Source organism: Anoplophora glabripennis, unplaced genomic scaffold (genome assembly GCF_000390285.2).
Source record: "Anoplophora glabripennis isolate ALB-LARVAE unplaced genomic scaffold, Agla_2.0 scaffold183, whole genome shotgun sequence".
Lineage (NCBI taxonomy): Eukaryota > Metazoa > Arthropoda > Insecta > Coleoptera > Cerambycidae > Anoplophora > Anoplophora glabripennis.
In genome coordinates this window covers 499804-518340 of record NW_019416293.1, presented here as the reverse complement: position 1 = coordinate 518340, position 18537 = coordinate 499804, and the positions used below count along the sequence as shown (strand labels likewise).

Here is an 18537-nt window from a genome sequence, read left to right as displayed (position 1 = left end):
CAATGTAAATAATACACTCTTATAAAAATATAACCTTTCGAAATTATTTTAATAAAACAATCCTCAAGCCATTTCCCTTTTAGAAAGGGCCTGATAATTTATGGATTTGGAAAAAGAAAAAGGAGAAAATGACATCATTTTAATCAACCAAAATTAGAAAATACTTTTTACGAATAATGTGGAACTTTTACTTAAATTCCAATACTATCGGTGACAAAAAAAATTTGTTGTTAAAGATTCGACATATTTTAAGTAGTAACATCATTTTTGCATTAATGAATGCGCGAATTAAGCAGTAGCGCCTGTTTGATACTCATTTAAATAATTTCGTAAACTATCGACGTTATTATAACTTTCGTGACCCCGGTTCACTTAACGGATCAGTTGCTTGGGGCAAGTACGTCGGGAAATAAAATATACACAGCGCGAAAGCCGCGTAAAAAAGGAGTCAAGATCTCACCTCTCGGAAGTTTATTGTGCATGTAAAACGCAACGAAACTTCCAAGCGGAAGTCTTACTTAGCCCGAGCGGGGAAGTTGGTACGTGCCCCTAGGGACGGCTGAATGCCTCTTGACGGATAGGCTCTTGTCTTTAAACCTCTATTTAAATGCATTCCTTAACTCCATCTCTCAAGGAATACCGAAGAGAGCAACACTATTACGCCCTCTACACTGGCTCCGCAAATTAAGATAATCTGCTCCAAGTTGGCGCTGCGTGAACAAAAACTTTACGTGCGCCCCACGCGGTTCAGATGTTTTACATATATCATTTCTTTATTTCCATATACACGGTGACTAAAGAAACTGCAAAAGAATTAAAGTGTAAATTAATTAGTATATAAAACAAAACTCTGTTTACTTTCCGAAAATTTATTTTTTTTTCACGGAGTGCTAAAATTAGTATTGTATTTTTTATTCTCAATCTGAGAAAAACTTAATTTGAGACAATGAATTCGTAATAAATTTTAAAATAAAATGGCCTAGCTAGGGTAACTTTTTTATATATGCAGACAACTAAGTTTCGAGCAGATGTTTCCCTTGATAACACGAAATATCAGTTCCTCCATTTCAAACAAGTTTTTAATCAATGGGGCCTACACTACAATTGAAGACTTTGCGCATCTTCACATCCACTTTTCCGTCTCTTGAGAATTCAGGGAACAAAACACTTTAATGCACGAAGAACTATTACTTAAAGATAACGCCACCGCAATATTCCTTCTTTCCTCGTCCGATATTCAGTACTACTTACCGGCATAAATTTGTAATATTACAAACGCTGGAACCGCTCGGGAGGTTTTTATTGTTTTAACCCCGACATACAAGTTAAACACTTGAGTATTCTTCAGCGCTACCTGCAAACAGGGTGGTCAAACATAGCGGATTATCTCCCATTTGAAAAGTATTGTCGAATAAGTCACACGAACAATACATATAATGTAAATTGTGTATAAGGGTGCGCAAAACTTTAGACATTACTAAACTCACCCTTTTAAAAATCTCAATGACGACAATTTTTGCTACTATTAATTTAAACTATTTCCCATTCGATATAAGAAATCGATTATGTTAACTGAACCACCGTACAACTAATCCTTCGGGGGGTTAAATAAGAACAAGGTACGTGACCGTGCTCCAAGATGAAGCTTATCTGCTAACTTAATATTCGACTGTCACTTTCAAGAAATGCCCAGCACTCCTGCTGAATTATAATTGTAATACTCAATTTGATAATACTTTCGATGCTCGGCAAAGGATGAAAAAGGTGTTTTGCTTTGGAAATGTACAAGTTTATACCTTTCGATATCTGACGTAGAGATACATACATACATTAGGATGTTTACATAGAAGTAGAAAGTTATGTTCCTAAAGTAAATTAAACATAAATTAAAATAAATGTATCTACCCTTTTTGAACAAATATGTGTGTTTACTTAGGAATATCCAGAAACTATATAAGTAGATCAATTATGACGCTACCAAAAAAATTTCTGTAAATTTAACGACTAAATAAAATAGAAACAACTCGTTTTAAACAATTCAAGCTGCCGACGAATAAATAAAACAGGTTATGGCATTGACATTATTTAAATTAAAATTTGAATATAGTCCTATTCTGAAAATTTACATTGCATTAACCCTGTCAGTCGATTAATTATGTATCGGTTCCATAAAGTCGTTGTTTAGAAAAACAAATAAGTGTGGTCGGTCGTATGAATCAGTCCTTATTAAGTAAGTAAAAATCTGTTAATATGTAAAATAATAATCAGAAACTGTAGATAATTACGATTACATCGTTTTTTTTTTTTTTTTTTTCAAGGAAAATATTACTCTTTTACAGTATTTTTCATAAAAATATGTAGGTACCTAGTCAATGCGGTTCAGATTCTGTGAAGACATAGCAGGATCATTTTAATGGGAGAATAATTTTATTCTCTATATTTTATTTAAATTATATTGGAGTCGATAAACTTATCCATCATATATTTTTTTCCACGAGACTAAAGAGAATTACCATTAGAAATTATTGTTAGTAAAGTTTCCTAGTGTCTTATATTAATAGTACCTAATCACTTTTATTACAGATATGAAGATATTTGCACTTTTAATTGGACTAGCAGCGATAACATTGGAAGTATATTCAGCTGTAAGCCAGCCTCAGTGCGATTACAAAAATGACCAACGCTCCTACCACTGCAAATTCGTCAAAAACGTTTTCCCGCGGATATTCTACGGAAATTACCATCTACAATGCGAAAACTGCGACATTAAGATATTCTCCCAACAGACATTTACATATGAAAACAGCCTGATATCACTAAACGTGTCTAACAGCGGGGTGGAGTCGGTTTCCTCGAAGGCATTCTCAATTTTCGGAAACGTTCAGTATATTTATTTACAGAACAACAAGATCACGAGCATATCAAGAAACGCCTTCGCTGGCCTGAGGCAACTCTTTCAGCTACATTTAGATAACAACCATATGGCAAAATTAAATCCAGGATTTGTAAATGATGTGGAAGTCAACAGTATTATTCTGTCTCATAATGTAATCAGAGAACTGCCAGGAAACGCATTCGAAGGCGTGTTAACGTTATTAACGTTGAACCTGGACAACAACTATATAAAAACCGTTCATGCAAACGCGTTCGCGGGGTTGGAAAGTCTAGAGTACTTGGAGCTGCAGAATAACCGCTTGTGTCACCTGCCGTTAGGCCTGTTCAAAGATTTAAACAACTTGCGTTTGCTGAACTTGGCGGACAACAAATTGACTAGGTTCTCTCTAGGCACTTTTTCAGGATTAAGAGAACTGAATGCTTTAATTTTAGCGAATAATTCCATTAAAGAGTTTGACGGCACCGATTTGTTACCACTACTTCATCTAACTAAATTGGATTTGAGCGGTAACGATATTTATTACCTGGATTCGAACGGAATATATTCAAACGCTCCCAGCATCAGATTTCTACATATAGAGGATAACATTTTCTCGTGTCAGCTACTCGTTAATGTCATACAGTATTTTAAGGGCAAGGGGGTCGAAATAGTTACCAACCGAGGGCGGTATCACCTTCAGAACGTTAATGGAGTAGCCTGTATAGAAAGTGCTGTAACCAATTCGATTCCTTTTGACTTTTTCCTGACAAAGGTTCAAGAGGAGTCAAAAAATCAGATAAACGTCTGTTAAAGGATGTCCCGCACTCATATCAAAATGTAATTACGAAGCTATGATGTTTTAGCAAATATTAAAAAAAATAAAATAAATTACACCTGACCTGAAAACCTGACATGATGGAGTAATTCTGAGGTCAGATTCGAATTAAACAAAAATATACCTTATTACCTTCCCAACTAATGCCCATACGCCGATACAGGTACCTAACCTAACTACACAATTTTTCTTAATGCAAATTTGTGTTTGTTGGGGTTTTAAAATGTTTGTTTGACAATTAGATAGGTACATGGTACATGGTACATGTGTTATCAGTTATCTTTATTGGTAATATCGTTAAAGTAAAATTATGAGATAAATTATACATTATCATTTATCAGTAGTTATATTAGGTATAATAAACTTTTTTTTATTTCAACATGCAAACGACGTACCGCTTAAATTATCAAATTGCTTTAAAAAAATCAAAAAAATGTCTAAAAGGTTGCGTAATCTGCGCATGTCATTAAATCGTCATACAAACCATTCAAAACTACGCCGCCATACACACTGAAGACTTAACTTAATGATTGCTCGAATGAGTAACACTTTAAAGAAGTACTCAACTATGACGACCATAACAGAAGCTAAAAAATTAGCTGCCCATCGTGCAGTGGATTTACATGTGAATTCTGGTAATTTAGTTGGTATTGGAAGTGGATCTACTGTTGTTTATGCAATAGAAAGGTTAGCCGAGAGAGTCGAAAAAGAAAAGTTACAGGTAAAATGCGTACCTACCTCTTTTCAAGCAAGACAACTTATTATAAAGCATAAACTGCCTTTAACAGATTTAGATATAAATCCGGAATTAGATGTTTGCATTGATGGAGCCGACGAAGTGGATTCTAACCTCAACTTAATCAAAGGAGGCGGGGGCTGTTTACTTCAAGAAAAAATCGTAGCAAGTTGCTCGAAAAAATTAATCATTGTTGCAGATTATTCCAAAAATTCTCAAAAACTTGGCGACCAATACAAAAAAGGTATTCCAGTAGAAGTTTCGCCAATGGCGTATGTTCCTATCCAGAATAGAATTCAAAAACTACATGGGGGTACAGTCGACCTAAGAATGGCTGTCTTAAAGGCTGGGCCAGTAGTTACTGATAATGGGAATTTTATTTTAGATTGGAAAGAATATAATCAAAATGTAGATTGGAATAAAATTAATAGTGAACTGTTATCGATCCCTGGAGTTGTCGAAACTGGACTTTTTATAAACATGGCCTCTAAAGCTTATTTTGGAATGACCGATGGATCTGTGAAAGTACAAGAATAAATTTCAAGAATGAAAGAGAAAGCGTAACTACATAACAAATAAACATATTCATGGTTTTCATTATTATTAGGACTTAAAAGTTAAGTCTAAAAGTTAGCTGTACAGTTGTAACGCATACATGATTTTTTTTATATTTGTACTTAAATATATTTTCCAGAACATAATTTTTTTTATCTTCCCACACCTTTGAAAATATAAATTAAAATATAAATATTTAAATAATGGTAAATTTTTAAACAAATTTCATGTATAGTGTGGGTTGTTAAGACAAGAACACTGATCTAAGAGGTCCCCCTACTGATCTAAAAAAAATCGTAGCAGGCCATGAAGTGCCAACTTGATCATTGGAACCAATTCTGCAAATATATCCAAATGGTCGCTATGTATTTACATTATGTGATCCATTTCAAAAAGAAACACCCTGGTAAAAAAATGTATTCAATTTGATTGTTTTTTTTTTTTTTGACTAAAAAATATTACGCTACCTACATAAGATTTGAATTTATTTTCAGTTATCAAAGCCTACTTGCAATTTTGTTTTTAAATGCTAAATGTCAAACACTCTAATTGGGTTCCTATGAGGTTTTTGTAAAGAAATAGGTACTAATTGCAAAACTAAATTAATCCGTTTTATTTTAATAAACAAATAAAATGTTTATTAAATTCCATCAGTATGTAATATATTTATATAAAATATTAAATAGACTTTAAAAACTCGAATTTAAAATGGGTCACAACTGTATAAAAAAAAAATCATTTAAATTGTGCACTTTAAAAAATTTTAGAGAAGTATCCTGGTCCTTATTGAGTCACACTGTAAAACACCGACTTTATTTGATACACAGAGGCATAAATTCTCCACATAGTTTACAAAATATAAATAGTACATTAATATCAAAACATTCTACACGTAATATTTTAGTATAAACTAGTTTTCTTCATAATTCTAAGAAATTCCTCTTGATTAATTTCTCCATCTCCATCTCTATCTGCCTCATCAATCATTTCCTGCAATTCTTCATCAGTTAAATTCTCTCCTAATTCCTTAGCGACTCGCTTCAGATTTTTAAAACTAATTTTTCCTGTCTCGTCATCATCAAACAAACGGAATGCTTTCATTATTTCTTCTTTCGAGTCTTTCTCAGCCATCTTGATCGACATGAGTTCAAGAAAATCATCGAATGAAATTTTCCCTGTTCCATCTTTGTCAATGTCAGCTATCATCTTCTTGATTTCTTCTTTTTTAGGTTCAAATCCAAGTGCCCTTATAGCTACTTTTAGATCCTTAGCATCTATTTTGCCAATTCCTTCGTTGTCGAATAAATCAAACGCCTCCCTGATATCAGTTTTTTGCTCTTCGCTCAACTCGAATTTTGGACCAGACTTTTTCCTAGGAGCACTACTAGCGGATTTTTTTAAAGTTCCTGTTGTAGCCTAGAAAATAAAAAAAAATGGAAAATCTGAGTGTATATTTAAACAAATTTTTACCATTATTTCAGTTATATTTTGACTTCGATTGATCAATACTGGTATAAATGATATTAATGTCCCTTGTTTCTTGCTTTATTTTCAAATTTAAATGCTATGGAAATGTACGTACATAAACAAATCTTACGTCACCACAGAGTCACAAAACACAGAACAAATGTACACAGAACAGCAGAAAGCAGAACACTAATGATAGAAACAAGACATCCTCAAATTCAGAATATTCACAACCACTTGTAACTTAAACCACAATATTTATTTCTGATTAGTGATTACATATTTCACATAAACCTGGAATAACTTTCCTCCTTAACATCTTGTCCTATTTTTTTCTAACTACAATAATTAGTAAATCACTAACCAGTTTCTTTCAATTTGCAAAAAACGTCATGAAGTCGAAAACAGCAGCGTTTATTGTGCGTCCAATTTTATGAAAAAGGTAGCTTTTTTTAACCCGCTTTTATTGAAAAGGACCTAAAATGTTGTTTTAATATTTAAGTAGGTTAGTACATATACACAGGGTGTCCTCTACTAAGAAATAATTAAGAAATTGAAAAATTTAATTTAGTCCTATTTTTACAATTTCTTACATGAATTTGTTGTCACCAATTTATTGACTACAATTTTCTGTATTGCACATAGTAATTAATTTAAGCTTAAAAAATGAATCGATATCTTTGACTGTGCACTTGTGTGCACTGTGCCAGTTTTTGACTGTGCCAGTTTTTTCGATTTCGTTTTCTTTATGACAATCATATACCTATCTAGATAGTAAGTTTACAGTGCTATCATGTGGTTGGCTTACGTCTTGGAATTCTAATATTAATAGTTTTTCAATGCTGCTTTATGTTTTCCCTTGTGTTCATTCTATCTGTATATGAATTATGGTTCTATGGAAGTATCAATCATTATTCATTCCATTCAACATTCAAGGTCTGTTGTAGTAGTTCAGTAATCTGTGGTCTGTTCGTCAAAGCCAATACATAATTATTATAGTTTGTTTAGCAGAAAAGTTGAAGCGTCCAAGATAATTCCCGGGAAGTTTTTTAGTGAATAAATTGTAAATTATAAAGATTAACTTACAATAATATATATTGTCTAGCTGAATTTTAATAACGTAAAATTGCATCTTATCCAGTGGTAATCCATCAGAAAAATGTCTAAACCAGAAGCACAACCAGAAGATGCCGTAGAAACGGTAGACACAGCTGATACCGCAGGTCTCTGTGATACCGGCGAAACATCTACGAGTGTTATGGATGTTCAGGTAGAAATAAAATTATTTCTTAACAATTTTGCATAGATGTATAAATTTAAGGAATTGGGACAAAATGAATCTTCTTCTGACGCCACATCAAAAGGAGAAGACTTTGATACCAAAGTTGAAGCAGATAGAGGCAAGCGATTTGACTACTTACTGAAACAAACCGAAATATTTTCTCACTTTATGAATCAGGCCAAAACGCCCACTAAACCGAAATCTGGACGACCAAGAAAAGAAAAAAAAGAAGAAGTTATACCAGAGTAAGTAATACTTTGTTTGGGGCATCCTTTTAACGTCTCGCATAAGTTTAATTAAGAGCCCCATATTCTTTAAATAGTGTTTTCCGCAAAGACAAATAATTTCAAACATTTAATAACTGAATAATCTAAAGCTTATCAAATAATAGGAATGTTATGTCATGCCATCTGGTTATTTTCAAAGACGCCGCAATAAAACGAATAAACTGGTGCAAAAAACGATCAAACCATCAAGGTTTTAGGTACTGAAATCTACGAAAATACTAACTTTTTTATACATAATTCCACATGTAAATATTCTTATAACATTTACTTGCTTAGTCCTACATATAAAATTGTTTACTTTTATTTATAAGTATGTGAAAATAATTCTTAAAATGTGGGGTTAGAATAACAGCAAACGCATGTTTTACATACGCTTTTTTTTTAGTTATTATTTTATTTGAGTAAATTTAAATGGTAACAATGAATAAACAAAACATTAAGGATTTTATTTCTGTGCTTATTTTTGTTCTACACGTTTTACTTTTAAAGATTTCAGTACCTAAAAACGCCAGAAATTTCACTATGTCTCGGCCAGGAATATGGTCACCTTAATGATTTTTCCGAATAGCTTTATTTACTAATAATAATCACTTTCCACGACAGTCATCGACATCGAAAGACAGAACAAGAGGAAGACGAGGAGTTGCTCGCAGAAACCAACCAAAAATGCAAGCCTACTATAAGATTTGATACATCTCCTGTTTACATCAAGAACGGAGAGATGCGTGATTACCAAATTCGCGGTTTAAATTGGATGATATCTCTTTATGAGAACGGCATTAACGGTATACTCGCCGATGAGATGGGATTGGGTAAAACTCTGCAGACCATCTCCTTGCTCGGTTTCATGAAGCACTACAAAAGTACTCCCGGTCCGCATATTGTGATTGTTCCAAAATCTACTTTGTCCAACTGGATGAACGAGTTCAAGAAGTGGTGCCCCACTCTCAGGGCGGTATGCCTAATTGGTGATCAAGAAGCAAGGGTGAGTTAAAAGATTAATTTTTTCAGTTTTGTGTTGTGAGTTACAGTTTTTTTTTGTAATAAATTATTACGGTTTATTCCCCGAGAACTATAACAAACCATTGCGTTTATAATGCAGTTGCTGATTTATTGAATAAAATCTTGTGAAAAATTACACCAATCATCAACCGGCGAAACACAATGTTAATGTTATATTTTAACGTAGTCATGATCTTATGGAGAAGACTGATTGATTTTTAATTTTACCAAAATTTAATTGCCAACGTGAACAAAATAACTGATTTATTATATTAATTTTAAATAATTATTCTAGAGCGCTTTTATAAGAGACGTTCTTATGCCCGGCGAATGGGACGTATGCGTCACCTCTTACGAGATGTGCATCAAGGAAAAATCCGTATTCAAGAAGTTCAACTGGCGGTACATGGTCATCGACGAGGCGCACCGCATAAAAAACGAAAAATCCAAGCTCTCCGAGATCCTCAGGGAATTCAAAACTACGAATCGCCTCCTTCTCACCGGCACCCCCTTACAGAACAACCTCCACGAGCTCTGGGCGTTGCTCAACTTCCTCCTGCCGGATGTCTTCAATTCATCCGACGACTTTGACGCCTGGTTCAACACCAACCAGTGCCTGGGCGACAACCAGCTGGTGGAACGTCTACACGCCGTCCTGAAGCCCTTCCTCCTCAGGAGGCTGAAGTCGGAGGTGGAGAAGAAACTGAAACCGAAGAAAGAACTAAAAGTGTACGTCGGCCTGAGCAAGATGCAGCGCGAGTGGTACACGAAGGTCCTCATGAAGGACATCGATATCGTAAATGGGGCCGGCAAAGTGGAGAAGATGAGGCTGCAGAACATCCTCATGCAGCTGAGGAAGTGCACGAACCACCCGTACCTGTTCGATGGAGCGGAACCCGGCCCGCCCTATACCACTGACGAGCACCTCGTCTACAACTGCGGCAAATTGGTCCTCCTGGATAAGCTGCTGCCCAGGCTGAAGGAGCAGGACTCTCGGGTGCTTATTTTCTCCCAAATGACCCGTATGTTGGACATCCTGGAAGATTACTGCCACTGGAGGCAGTACCAGTACTGCCGGTTGGACGGGCAGACGCCGCACGAGGACCGTCAGAGGCAGATCAACGAGTATAACGAGGACGGGAGCAGTAAATTCATTTTTATGCTGTCGACGAGAGCCGGCGGTCTGGGGATAAACTTGGCAACCGCGGATGTGGTTATCATCTACGATTCGGACTGGAACCCGCAGATGGACCTTCAGGCAATGGACAGGGCACACAGGATCGGGCAGAAGAAGCAAGTTCGTGTTTTTAGGTATGCATTATCGTATGGGGTGGGTCCGTTACGGTATTTCTAGTGTTTCCTGAAGAAATAGGAAAAGGTAGTTCAAAAATCTCAATTTGTTATAAAATTATAGAGATGTATTGCTGGTTGCCTATTTCCTATAGAAGTGAATGTTTAAGTTTCCATGAAAATTAGCGAAAATAAAAGAGAAACTCGAAAAAAGTCCTATCTGCGAGATTATTGTAAAATTGTCACATCTCGTGAGTCAAAAACTTTTATTAGCTAACTTTTCTATTTAAACAAATAAGTGAGGAAAACAGTTTTTTCACTTTGCAGGGAAAACCATCAATTTTAGCGAAAAGTGACTCTTTAAGCCTCTGTACAGGCGTTAATTTTCAACCAAACTTGATTTTCAAAGCGTCATTGTAATCTTAAAGACGTAATTAAGCGACCTATTAAAAAATATCACCGGTTTTTTGACATTAACATTCTCAAATTGTGCATTAAAAATCAGTGCGTTTTTCGCTTATAAACAATTTGAATAACATTGTACAGAGGCTTAAAGTTCATAACTTTTGGAGCCTCCGTTATAAACAAATTGAATTGTGCAAAAACTATTGCACCTACAGTGCCCACTTTTGGCACACTTTTAAAGTATGACAAAACCCTCAACTTGTCATAGGTTTTATAAAATATTAACAATAAATGCGATAGTTATAAACAAATTAAAAAATGGTCACTTTTCTTTTTTTTTGCAATAAGTATTTTGTTTATTAACCGATTTTAATTTAACAAGTCTCATTTTGTAGATAATTTTACTCCCTACAAGCTGTCTGAGAGTCACTTTTCGCTAAAATTGATGGTTTTCCCTGCAAAGTGAAAAAACTGTTTTCCTCACTTATTTGTTTAAATAGAAAAAGAAAAGTTAGCTAATAAAAGTTTCTGACTCACGAGACGAGAGATGTCTTGTAATATGTTCCTTTAGACAATTTTACAATAATCTCGCTCATAGGACTTTTTTCGAGTAAAAATTTAATTTGCTTGGTCTACTATTAAGAATATCATTTTAGAGTTCAAACGCTATTATAAGATAAAAAAATTAACCTAACTCTTTTTGAAATTTTATCTCGAGACATTTGAACTACTTTTTGTCTACATCTTCCGGAGGATGCAAATAATTTTTCGAAAGTGTTGAAGTTATCCCACTCTGTACGTTTTACAATGGCAAACAGCCTTAAACTTATTTTTTTCTTCTACATTGCCTTAACGTTTACAGATTTATCACTGAAAACACCGTGGAAGAGAAGATTGTGGAACGAGCCGAAATTAAATTGAGACTGGATAAGTTGGTCATTCAACAAGGACGATTGGCAGATTCCAAGTCCCAGTCGCTTAACAAGGACGAAATGTTGAGCATGATCCGGCACGGTGCCAACCACGTCTTCGCTTCCAAGGATTCAGAGATCACGGACGAGGATATCGACACCATCTTACACAAGGGCGAGATGAAGGTAAAGACATTGTCACACTTTTACCACTGATTTAACCTGTTTTTCGTTGTAGACAGCACAACTCGCCCAAAAAATGGAAACCATGGGAGAATCCTCCCTCCGCAACTTCACGGTGGACACCCCGACCGAATCCGTGTATCAGTTCGAGGGAGAGGACTACCGCGAGAAGCAGAAAACCATTGGCCTAAACACCTGGATCGAACCGCCAAAACGCGAGCGGAAAGCGAACTACGCTGTCGATGCCTACTTCAGGGAGGCGCTGAGGGTGTCGGAACCAAAAGCCCCTAAGGCCCCGCGACCTCCCAAACAACCCATTGTGCAGGACTTCCAATTCTTCCCTCCCAGGCTATTCGAACTACTTGACCAAGAGATTTATTACTACAGAAAGTCCCTAGGTTACAAAGTGCCGAAAAACTTGGAACTGGGCCCCGATGCCTCGAAACAGCAAAAGGAGGAGCAGCGGAAAATTGACGAGTCGGAACCGTTGACTGAAGAGGAACAACAAGAGAAAGAAACGTTGCTGACGCATGGTTTCACCAACTGGAGCAAGAGGGACTTCAACCAGTTCATAAAGGCGAACGAGAAATACGGCAGGGACGACATCGAGAACATCGCCAAAGACGTTGAGGGCAAGACGCCAGAGGAAGTAATGGAATACTCGGCGGTGTTTTGGGAGCGGTGCCACGAGCTTCAGGACATTGACAGGATAATGGCGCAGATTGAGAGGGGCGAGGCGAAGATCCAAAGGCGGGCGAGCATTAAACGCGCCCTGGATGCGAAGATGGCGCGGTACCGTGCCCCCTTCCACCAGCTGAGGATATCCTATGGCACGAACAAGGGCAAGAACTACATGGAGGACGAGGACAGGTTCCTCGTGTGCATGCTGCACAAGTTGGGCTTTGACAGGGAGAACGTGTACGAGGAGCTGAGGGCGGCGGTGCGGGCCTCCCCCCAGTTCAGATTCGACTGGTTCCTGAAGTCCAGGACGGCCATGGAGCTGCAGAGGAGGTGCAACACGCTGATCACATTGATCGAGAGGGAGAATGCAGAACTGGAGGAGAGGGAGAGGAACGAGAAGAAGAAGAAGGCGTCCAAATCGTCGTCGGTGGCGGGAACGCCCACTCAGGTACCCTCGAAGTCCTCGCAGAAGAGGAAGAACGACAGCGCCGGCGGGGGCGTCGAGAAGAAGAAGAAGAAGAAATGAGATCCGTGTTTTTTTAAGTTTTTTACGAGTAATTTATAAATTGGATGAATGGAATCGGTTCGTTTTGGAGTTTTAGATGTGTAATACTTTGTAATTCCTGTGCGTTATTAAAGTGCAGTAAATGAAACCAAAAAGATTTGTTTATTTCTTTAGAGCAAGGGTCGGTAACTGGCGGACCGTGGTCCAGGTCCGGACCGCGGAAGGTACAATACTGGACCGCCAAAAATTTTTTTAAAGTATAAATTGCTCAAATAAATTATTTAAAAAATGTTTTTTATGTTTAAGTGCCAATCTTATTATTTTTTCTAGTATTTTACAATTGTGTGTTTTGAGTTCTTAATGGTTAGTAAGCAGATTAAATTTGAGTCCAAATTAAAATAAAAAATAAGAAATGTGAATTTTTTTTCTGGACCTCGTTAAAAATTTTCAAATGTATCCGGACCCCACCTAAAATTACTTGCCGACCCCTGCTTTAGAGGATCTTGGCTCTGGGTATGTACTGATCTGGGAAACTGGGAAAATCTGGGATAGTTGACTTGCACGAAAATTTAAAATATTCCAAAATTTCTGGTTATAACCGACGACAAATAACGAGGGTGAAAGAAATTAAGTCTCTAATGCTAAAAGTTGTGGATATTTAAGTGTTCTATGGCAAATAGGCAACCACCAATGCATTTCTATAGATTTTATTACACAGTTTGTCTAATTATGAATTAATGCCTAAATAACGGACTTTCCCCCATTTTAACGTAGTTTTTCTATAAAATGAAGTTAGTTTGAAACTCAAATTACTTTTTGGTGTAAAGAAATTTGTAAAATACGACGCCGCTTATTCATAACGCAGCAAATTAGGGATCAATAGTGACTAGAAGGACTAGGTCGGAATTGATTTTAATTTACTATTGGATTTCCCAGGACAGTTAAAGCGAAAGCGAATTAGTTACATTTTCTCGATAAATAAACCAATAAAAAATAATATACTTTTTATTTTTATAAAGTTTTACGATAGTTATTTATGGATATACATTGAAAAAATGCATAAAATTGTCCACCGACACAAAATCATATTTACTAATTTCTGACTAGGGTTTAATATATTTACAGATATTTAATACAAAGTTTATCAACTAGCCTTGCTAACGGGTTTGTATTATGTTTAAAGCTGACATACATTTCGTTTATTACGTTTAATTAATTTGTCTACAATTTTTGAAACCTTTTTACCTCTTAAAGAAATCCGTTTTTATGTACACTCGACGCAAGAAGGTTTCCAATCTGAATCGTATTTTGTTTGAAATATGACGGCTTATCCGCTTGTCTATATGGGGCGTTCCCATTAAACTCGTTTGATCTGACATATTACGAGTTTTGTACAAAAATGAGGCAAATTGGCATTTTTTTAATGGGACTAATCGGCAAACTCTTATAGCAGACCCCGTATGGATTTTTTATTATCTTGTTTCTGTTAAAAGAGTTGCATTTACAACAATAGAAAAATCGATTCATCCTAGTTAATAAATCTTGTGAAACGTCTACTACCTACTTACGAATAGTTAGATTGAATGGATTTAAGAAAATTAAAAATTTTAATTTTTTTTTAAATTTTGAAAACCCTGCAGCTCGGAAACGGCGGCCTTAAGAGCCTACGTGTGTGTAACAAAATTTACTTAATTTTAGCCACAGAATGGGCCTGTTTTTTTTCTATATGCCATTAATGAACACTGTATAGGTGCCCGCAATGAAATCAGTTGAAGTTTCTTATAAAAGTTGAAAGCATACAATTCTACATAAAAATGGCCTCTTGACTTTTTCTTGTACTGTTAAAATTAACAGAGTTAGGGAGGTTGGAAGTTACGGAAAGATTTCAGAAATTTAAAAAAATCATAAGTAGAAAAATAAATGAATTTTGTAATTTTTTTTCAATCTACTCTAAAAAATGTAACTTTTCTTTTCATAGAAATAGATAACATTTTTAAATTTTTAATAGTAAATTTTAACGATGCAACAAAACTAAAACAATTTTTTTTTTCTATACTATTCGATTGATTATTTAAAATAATGAAAAGTTGCCTTCGAATTTTTTTTACGTTTGTTTTTTAGACACAAATTTATTTATCTTTTTATATTTTAAATTTTATTTAGCTACTACGACACTGCCAGGACAAAGATAAACAATCATGTTCGCTTTGTCGCACTCATGGTACCGAAGTTGTGGACAACTCATATGCTTATGACAAAGATAGATTATTTTCTTCGCTATTCTCAATGCGCGTGCGTTAGTAAATGTGTGTTTCTTTAAATTATTGTATGCTCAATATCCATTGTTAATCTCAAAAAGGTAAATACATGTTAATAAGGACTAATATTTTTTCTTTTAGCCTAAAACGGATGCAAACTAACCCTCATGTTCACCCCCAAAAATAATATTTCCGTGATAACTCGGGTTCTAATCAATATTTTGGAATGAAACAAAATCGAAATTACTTCTTATATAAAAAAAAAACATTTATGGGCTTATGTAATGCGTCAGTTGAATGAACAGTATGACGATATTCCACCAAATAGAGATACGCTCTGGGAACATATACAAAATATTTGGAACGCTATAGACGTGAATTATATACGACGCCTTGTTACATCTATGCCAAACAGATTACAAGCCGTTATTGATTCGGATGGTGATTGGACATATTATTAGACCGTTTTGTTTTTTCATTGTTTATAAAATGATGTCAAAATAAGTATATAAGTTCATAACATTATGGGCCCGGAAATGCTTCCTTTCTGATAGATGTAAAATTTAAAAAAATCCTGTTTTTCTAAATATCTCGAAAACGATTCAAGATACTACACTGAGCTTTGGTGTATAGTACCGTGGCAGTGTAATATCTTAAATCGTTTTCGAGATATTTAGAAAAAAACGGATTTTAAATTTCTTTCGACATCTATCTCAAAAAGGAAACATTTCCGGACCCATAATGTCATGAACTTATTTACTTATTTTCACTTCCAGAACACGTCCTTCAAATATTTCCTTTTCCTCCCGAAACTGTATAAGTTATAATAAAACTGTAGTTTACAATATTTTTTTATTTTGTTGCCTTCATGACCTACCTATCTTCTTTCTGCAGAATATGACACACATTCTTATTTCAAAATATTAATTTTCTCGGGGACAAGAAAAATAATGTGGCAAGACAAAATAATTTCAAAACGTGTATACTCTTCTCTTTTTATAAAGCATATACTTCAGGCCTGCAATTTTTTGTTATATGTCGTTACACACATGCCTACACAAAAAAATATGACACACCCTTAATTATTATTACTGCCTCCCAAAAATCCTATTAATAGACCACCCGCTCGCCCCATTAAAAGTAGTATGTCTGTTAGGTTGGAAACCTTTATCTTGCGACGAGTGTACATATATAAGAAAAATCTTTAAAACCAAGTTTTTCAGTGGGTTAAAATTATTATTTCGAGAAGAGAGATAAATAATATCTTAGGATAACACTTAAGGCAATAAGGCTTATTTGCTATTTTTTTTTAATAGCACTGGTTATGGTTACTGTGCTGGTTTCAACTACATAGTTTTGTGAAAATCGGGAAGAAATAAGAAAAATAAATATTATTTCCTTCCCAGTTTTTCTGATTTTGACCACCCTGCGCTTGTAATTCTATTTGAATTTTTCAATCAATGCAATACTGGCTATGCTAAGAGAAACTAACGAGGGTTCAAATAAAAACGTGGTCGAAGTTGGCTCTGACACATTGGACGTAGGGAGTAGCTTGTAGCGACCAACTTAACCTCATTTCTCAACGAGCTGTATAGAAGCTGTCAGTTTCAATAACGTTCATGACTATATAACTTTATTTTAAAGAATAATTGTGATAACAATAACAAACAATTAAAGGAGCTTTTTTTAACACTGTGTGGCAGGTACCGACTGATACTCCCACCATTTGTGATAAAACACGTACAGAAGTTCTTGGCGCATTTTCCATTATTTGTTGGACATTTTCTTTTAATTCTTCAGTCCGCTTTTTTTGTCGGCCGCTTCCTTCTTTTCTTGTTACACTGCCCGTTTCACGAAAAACATTAACACAACACTGAACTGCACTTTGAAACATTTTGTACTCAACAACGCCGGGAAATTGATTTTGAAATTCTATGAAACATTCCTCAATAGAATACTTCCATATTCCATCAATCTTGCGTCCATTTCTAAAGTAGGACTCTATGATAAACACTTTTTGTTCTTGAGAAAACACCATTTTAAACGCTTTTTAAAAAGCGCTTTGACAGATGACGTTTAAGTTCATTTGCTATACGCTACGCCCTACGTCCAAATTTTCAGAACCAACTTGACCACGTTTTTATTTGAACGCTCCTTAGATGGTAAGTGTGTAAGTTATCTGTACTTAATATTTACAGTGTCGATATGGATTCTGAAAAAAAAAGCATTCGAAATAAAATTAATGTTATACGGCTAGCTATCAATATAATTTAAGTGTTCGAAGACTCGGGGAAATGTTTCATGTCGAAAAATTAATGTGAAATTCAAAAACATTTTCAGGATGGAAACTTAAGCCAAAAAACAAAAAAATTCACAACACTGCTAGTTGGTTTTGTAAGGTGTGAAACAAGAATATTCCCATATCAAAGAAAATGTGTTGAAAAAAACTCAAAGTTTGTATGTAACTCATAGCTTTCAATAGTCAGGTGGAAAAAAATTGTTAAATGAACAAAAAGCTAAGTCGCAATCAAGATTGAAGGACTACGATCCTTAAGATATTTTGAATGCCTTTCTTCTCGTGCAGTTTAGACAAAAATATTTACTCGTACATTAAAAAATCATAGTAATAGAGGAGGAAAATTTGCAAAACGCTCAGACATGAAAGATAAGGAAGAGCCTTTAGTTATTGATAAAAGTAGAGCATATGTGGATTGTAATAATTATTTCAAGTGTTTCGGAAGCCTATCTTTTTTTTCACCACTTTATCCAAATTCCTTGATATCTTTTGATACTTTTTAATAAAGTGGTCGGAAAATGAACCCTTTTTCAACCAGATTATTTTATAGAGGTGAGCAGGAATTAATTAATATATTACCCCTTTGGGGCAGACAACCAACAACACATAAACTTTTTACCTGCATTTTTTTTGGCACCACTTCTTAGGCTAGCAAGTTTTTTACTCCGGGATGGCCATTTCGATTGTAACCATACTGGTGATAGCAACCTCTAGGTTTTTTGAATGGCTATTACATATAACTATATAATATGTATAACAGGTACGAGTTTGTTTTTTTTTTTTGTTATAATATCCTAAGAGCCCATTATCGAAGCTCTTATCAAAAATTCTCACCCCCAAATAGCCTTAGTAAACTGTTCAAGCAAACTGTGACGTTTTTTTTTACGGAAAGAACCAGCTCTGCCTCTGTCTCGGCTCAGAGGTTTTCAATTTATTTAATAGGCATTTATTTCTTAATTTCTTGAAATA

At 35.1% G+C, this 18537-nt stretch overlaps 4 protein-coding genes across 4 annotated transcripts; 3 read left to right on the top strand and 1 right to left on the bottom strand.

Annotated features, from left to right (window-relative positions):
- The first annotated feature begins 2146 nt into the window (after positions 1-2146).
- Positions 2147-3773, top strand: LOC108912267 (decorin-like). Its single transcript, XM_018717462.1, has 2 exons — positions 2147-2230; positions 2584-3773. Exons 1-2 carry the CDS (start codon positions 2212-2214, stop codon positions 3684-3686), a joined length of 1122 nt encoding a protein of 373 aa, XP_018572978.1. The 5' UTR covers positions 2147-2211; the 3' UTR covers positions 3687-3773.
- A 306-nt stretch (positions 3774-4079) lies between these two features.
- On the top strand, positions 4080-5141 carry LOC108912269 (ribose-5-phosphate isomerase). Its single transcript, XM_018717464.1, has one exon. The coding sequence runs from the start codon at positions 4237-4239 to the stop codon at positions 4981-4983; it is 747 nt and encodes a 248-aa protein (XP_018572980.1). The 5' UTR covers positions 4080-4236; the 3' UTR covers positions 4984-5141.
- Positions 5142-5792: 651 nt separating this feature from the next.
- Positions 5793-6628, bottom strand: LOC108912271 (caltractin). Its single transcript, XM_018717465.1, has 2 exons — positions 6472-6628; positions 5793-6417 (listed from the first exon to the last, which is right to left on the bottom strand). The coding sequence occupies exons 1-2, from the start codon at positions 6472-6474 to the stop codon at positions 5902-5904; spliced, it is 519 nt and encodes a 172-aa protein (XP_018572981.1). The 5' UTR covers positions 6475-6628; the 3' UTR covers positions 5793-5901.
- A 790-nt stretch (positions 6629-7418) lies between these two features.
- Positions 7419-13204, top strand: LOC108912263 (chromatin-remodeling complex ATPase chain Iswi). Its single transcript, XM_018717458.2, has 6 exons — positions 7419-7738; positions 7790-7995; positions 8641-9022; positions 9335-10350; positions 11597-11831; positions 11884-13204. Exons 1-6 carry the CDS (start codon positions 7628-7630, stop codon positions 13033-13035), a joined length of 3102 nt encoding a protein of 1033 aa, XP_018572974.1. The 5' UTR covers positions 7419-7627; the 3' UTR covers positions 13036-13204.
- Positions 13205-18537: the final 5333 nt, after the last annotated feature.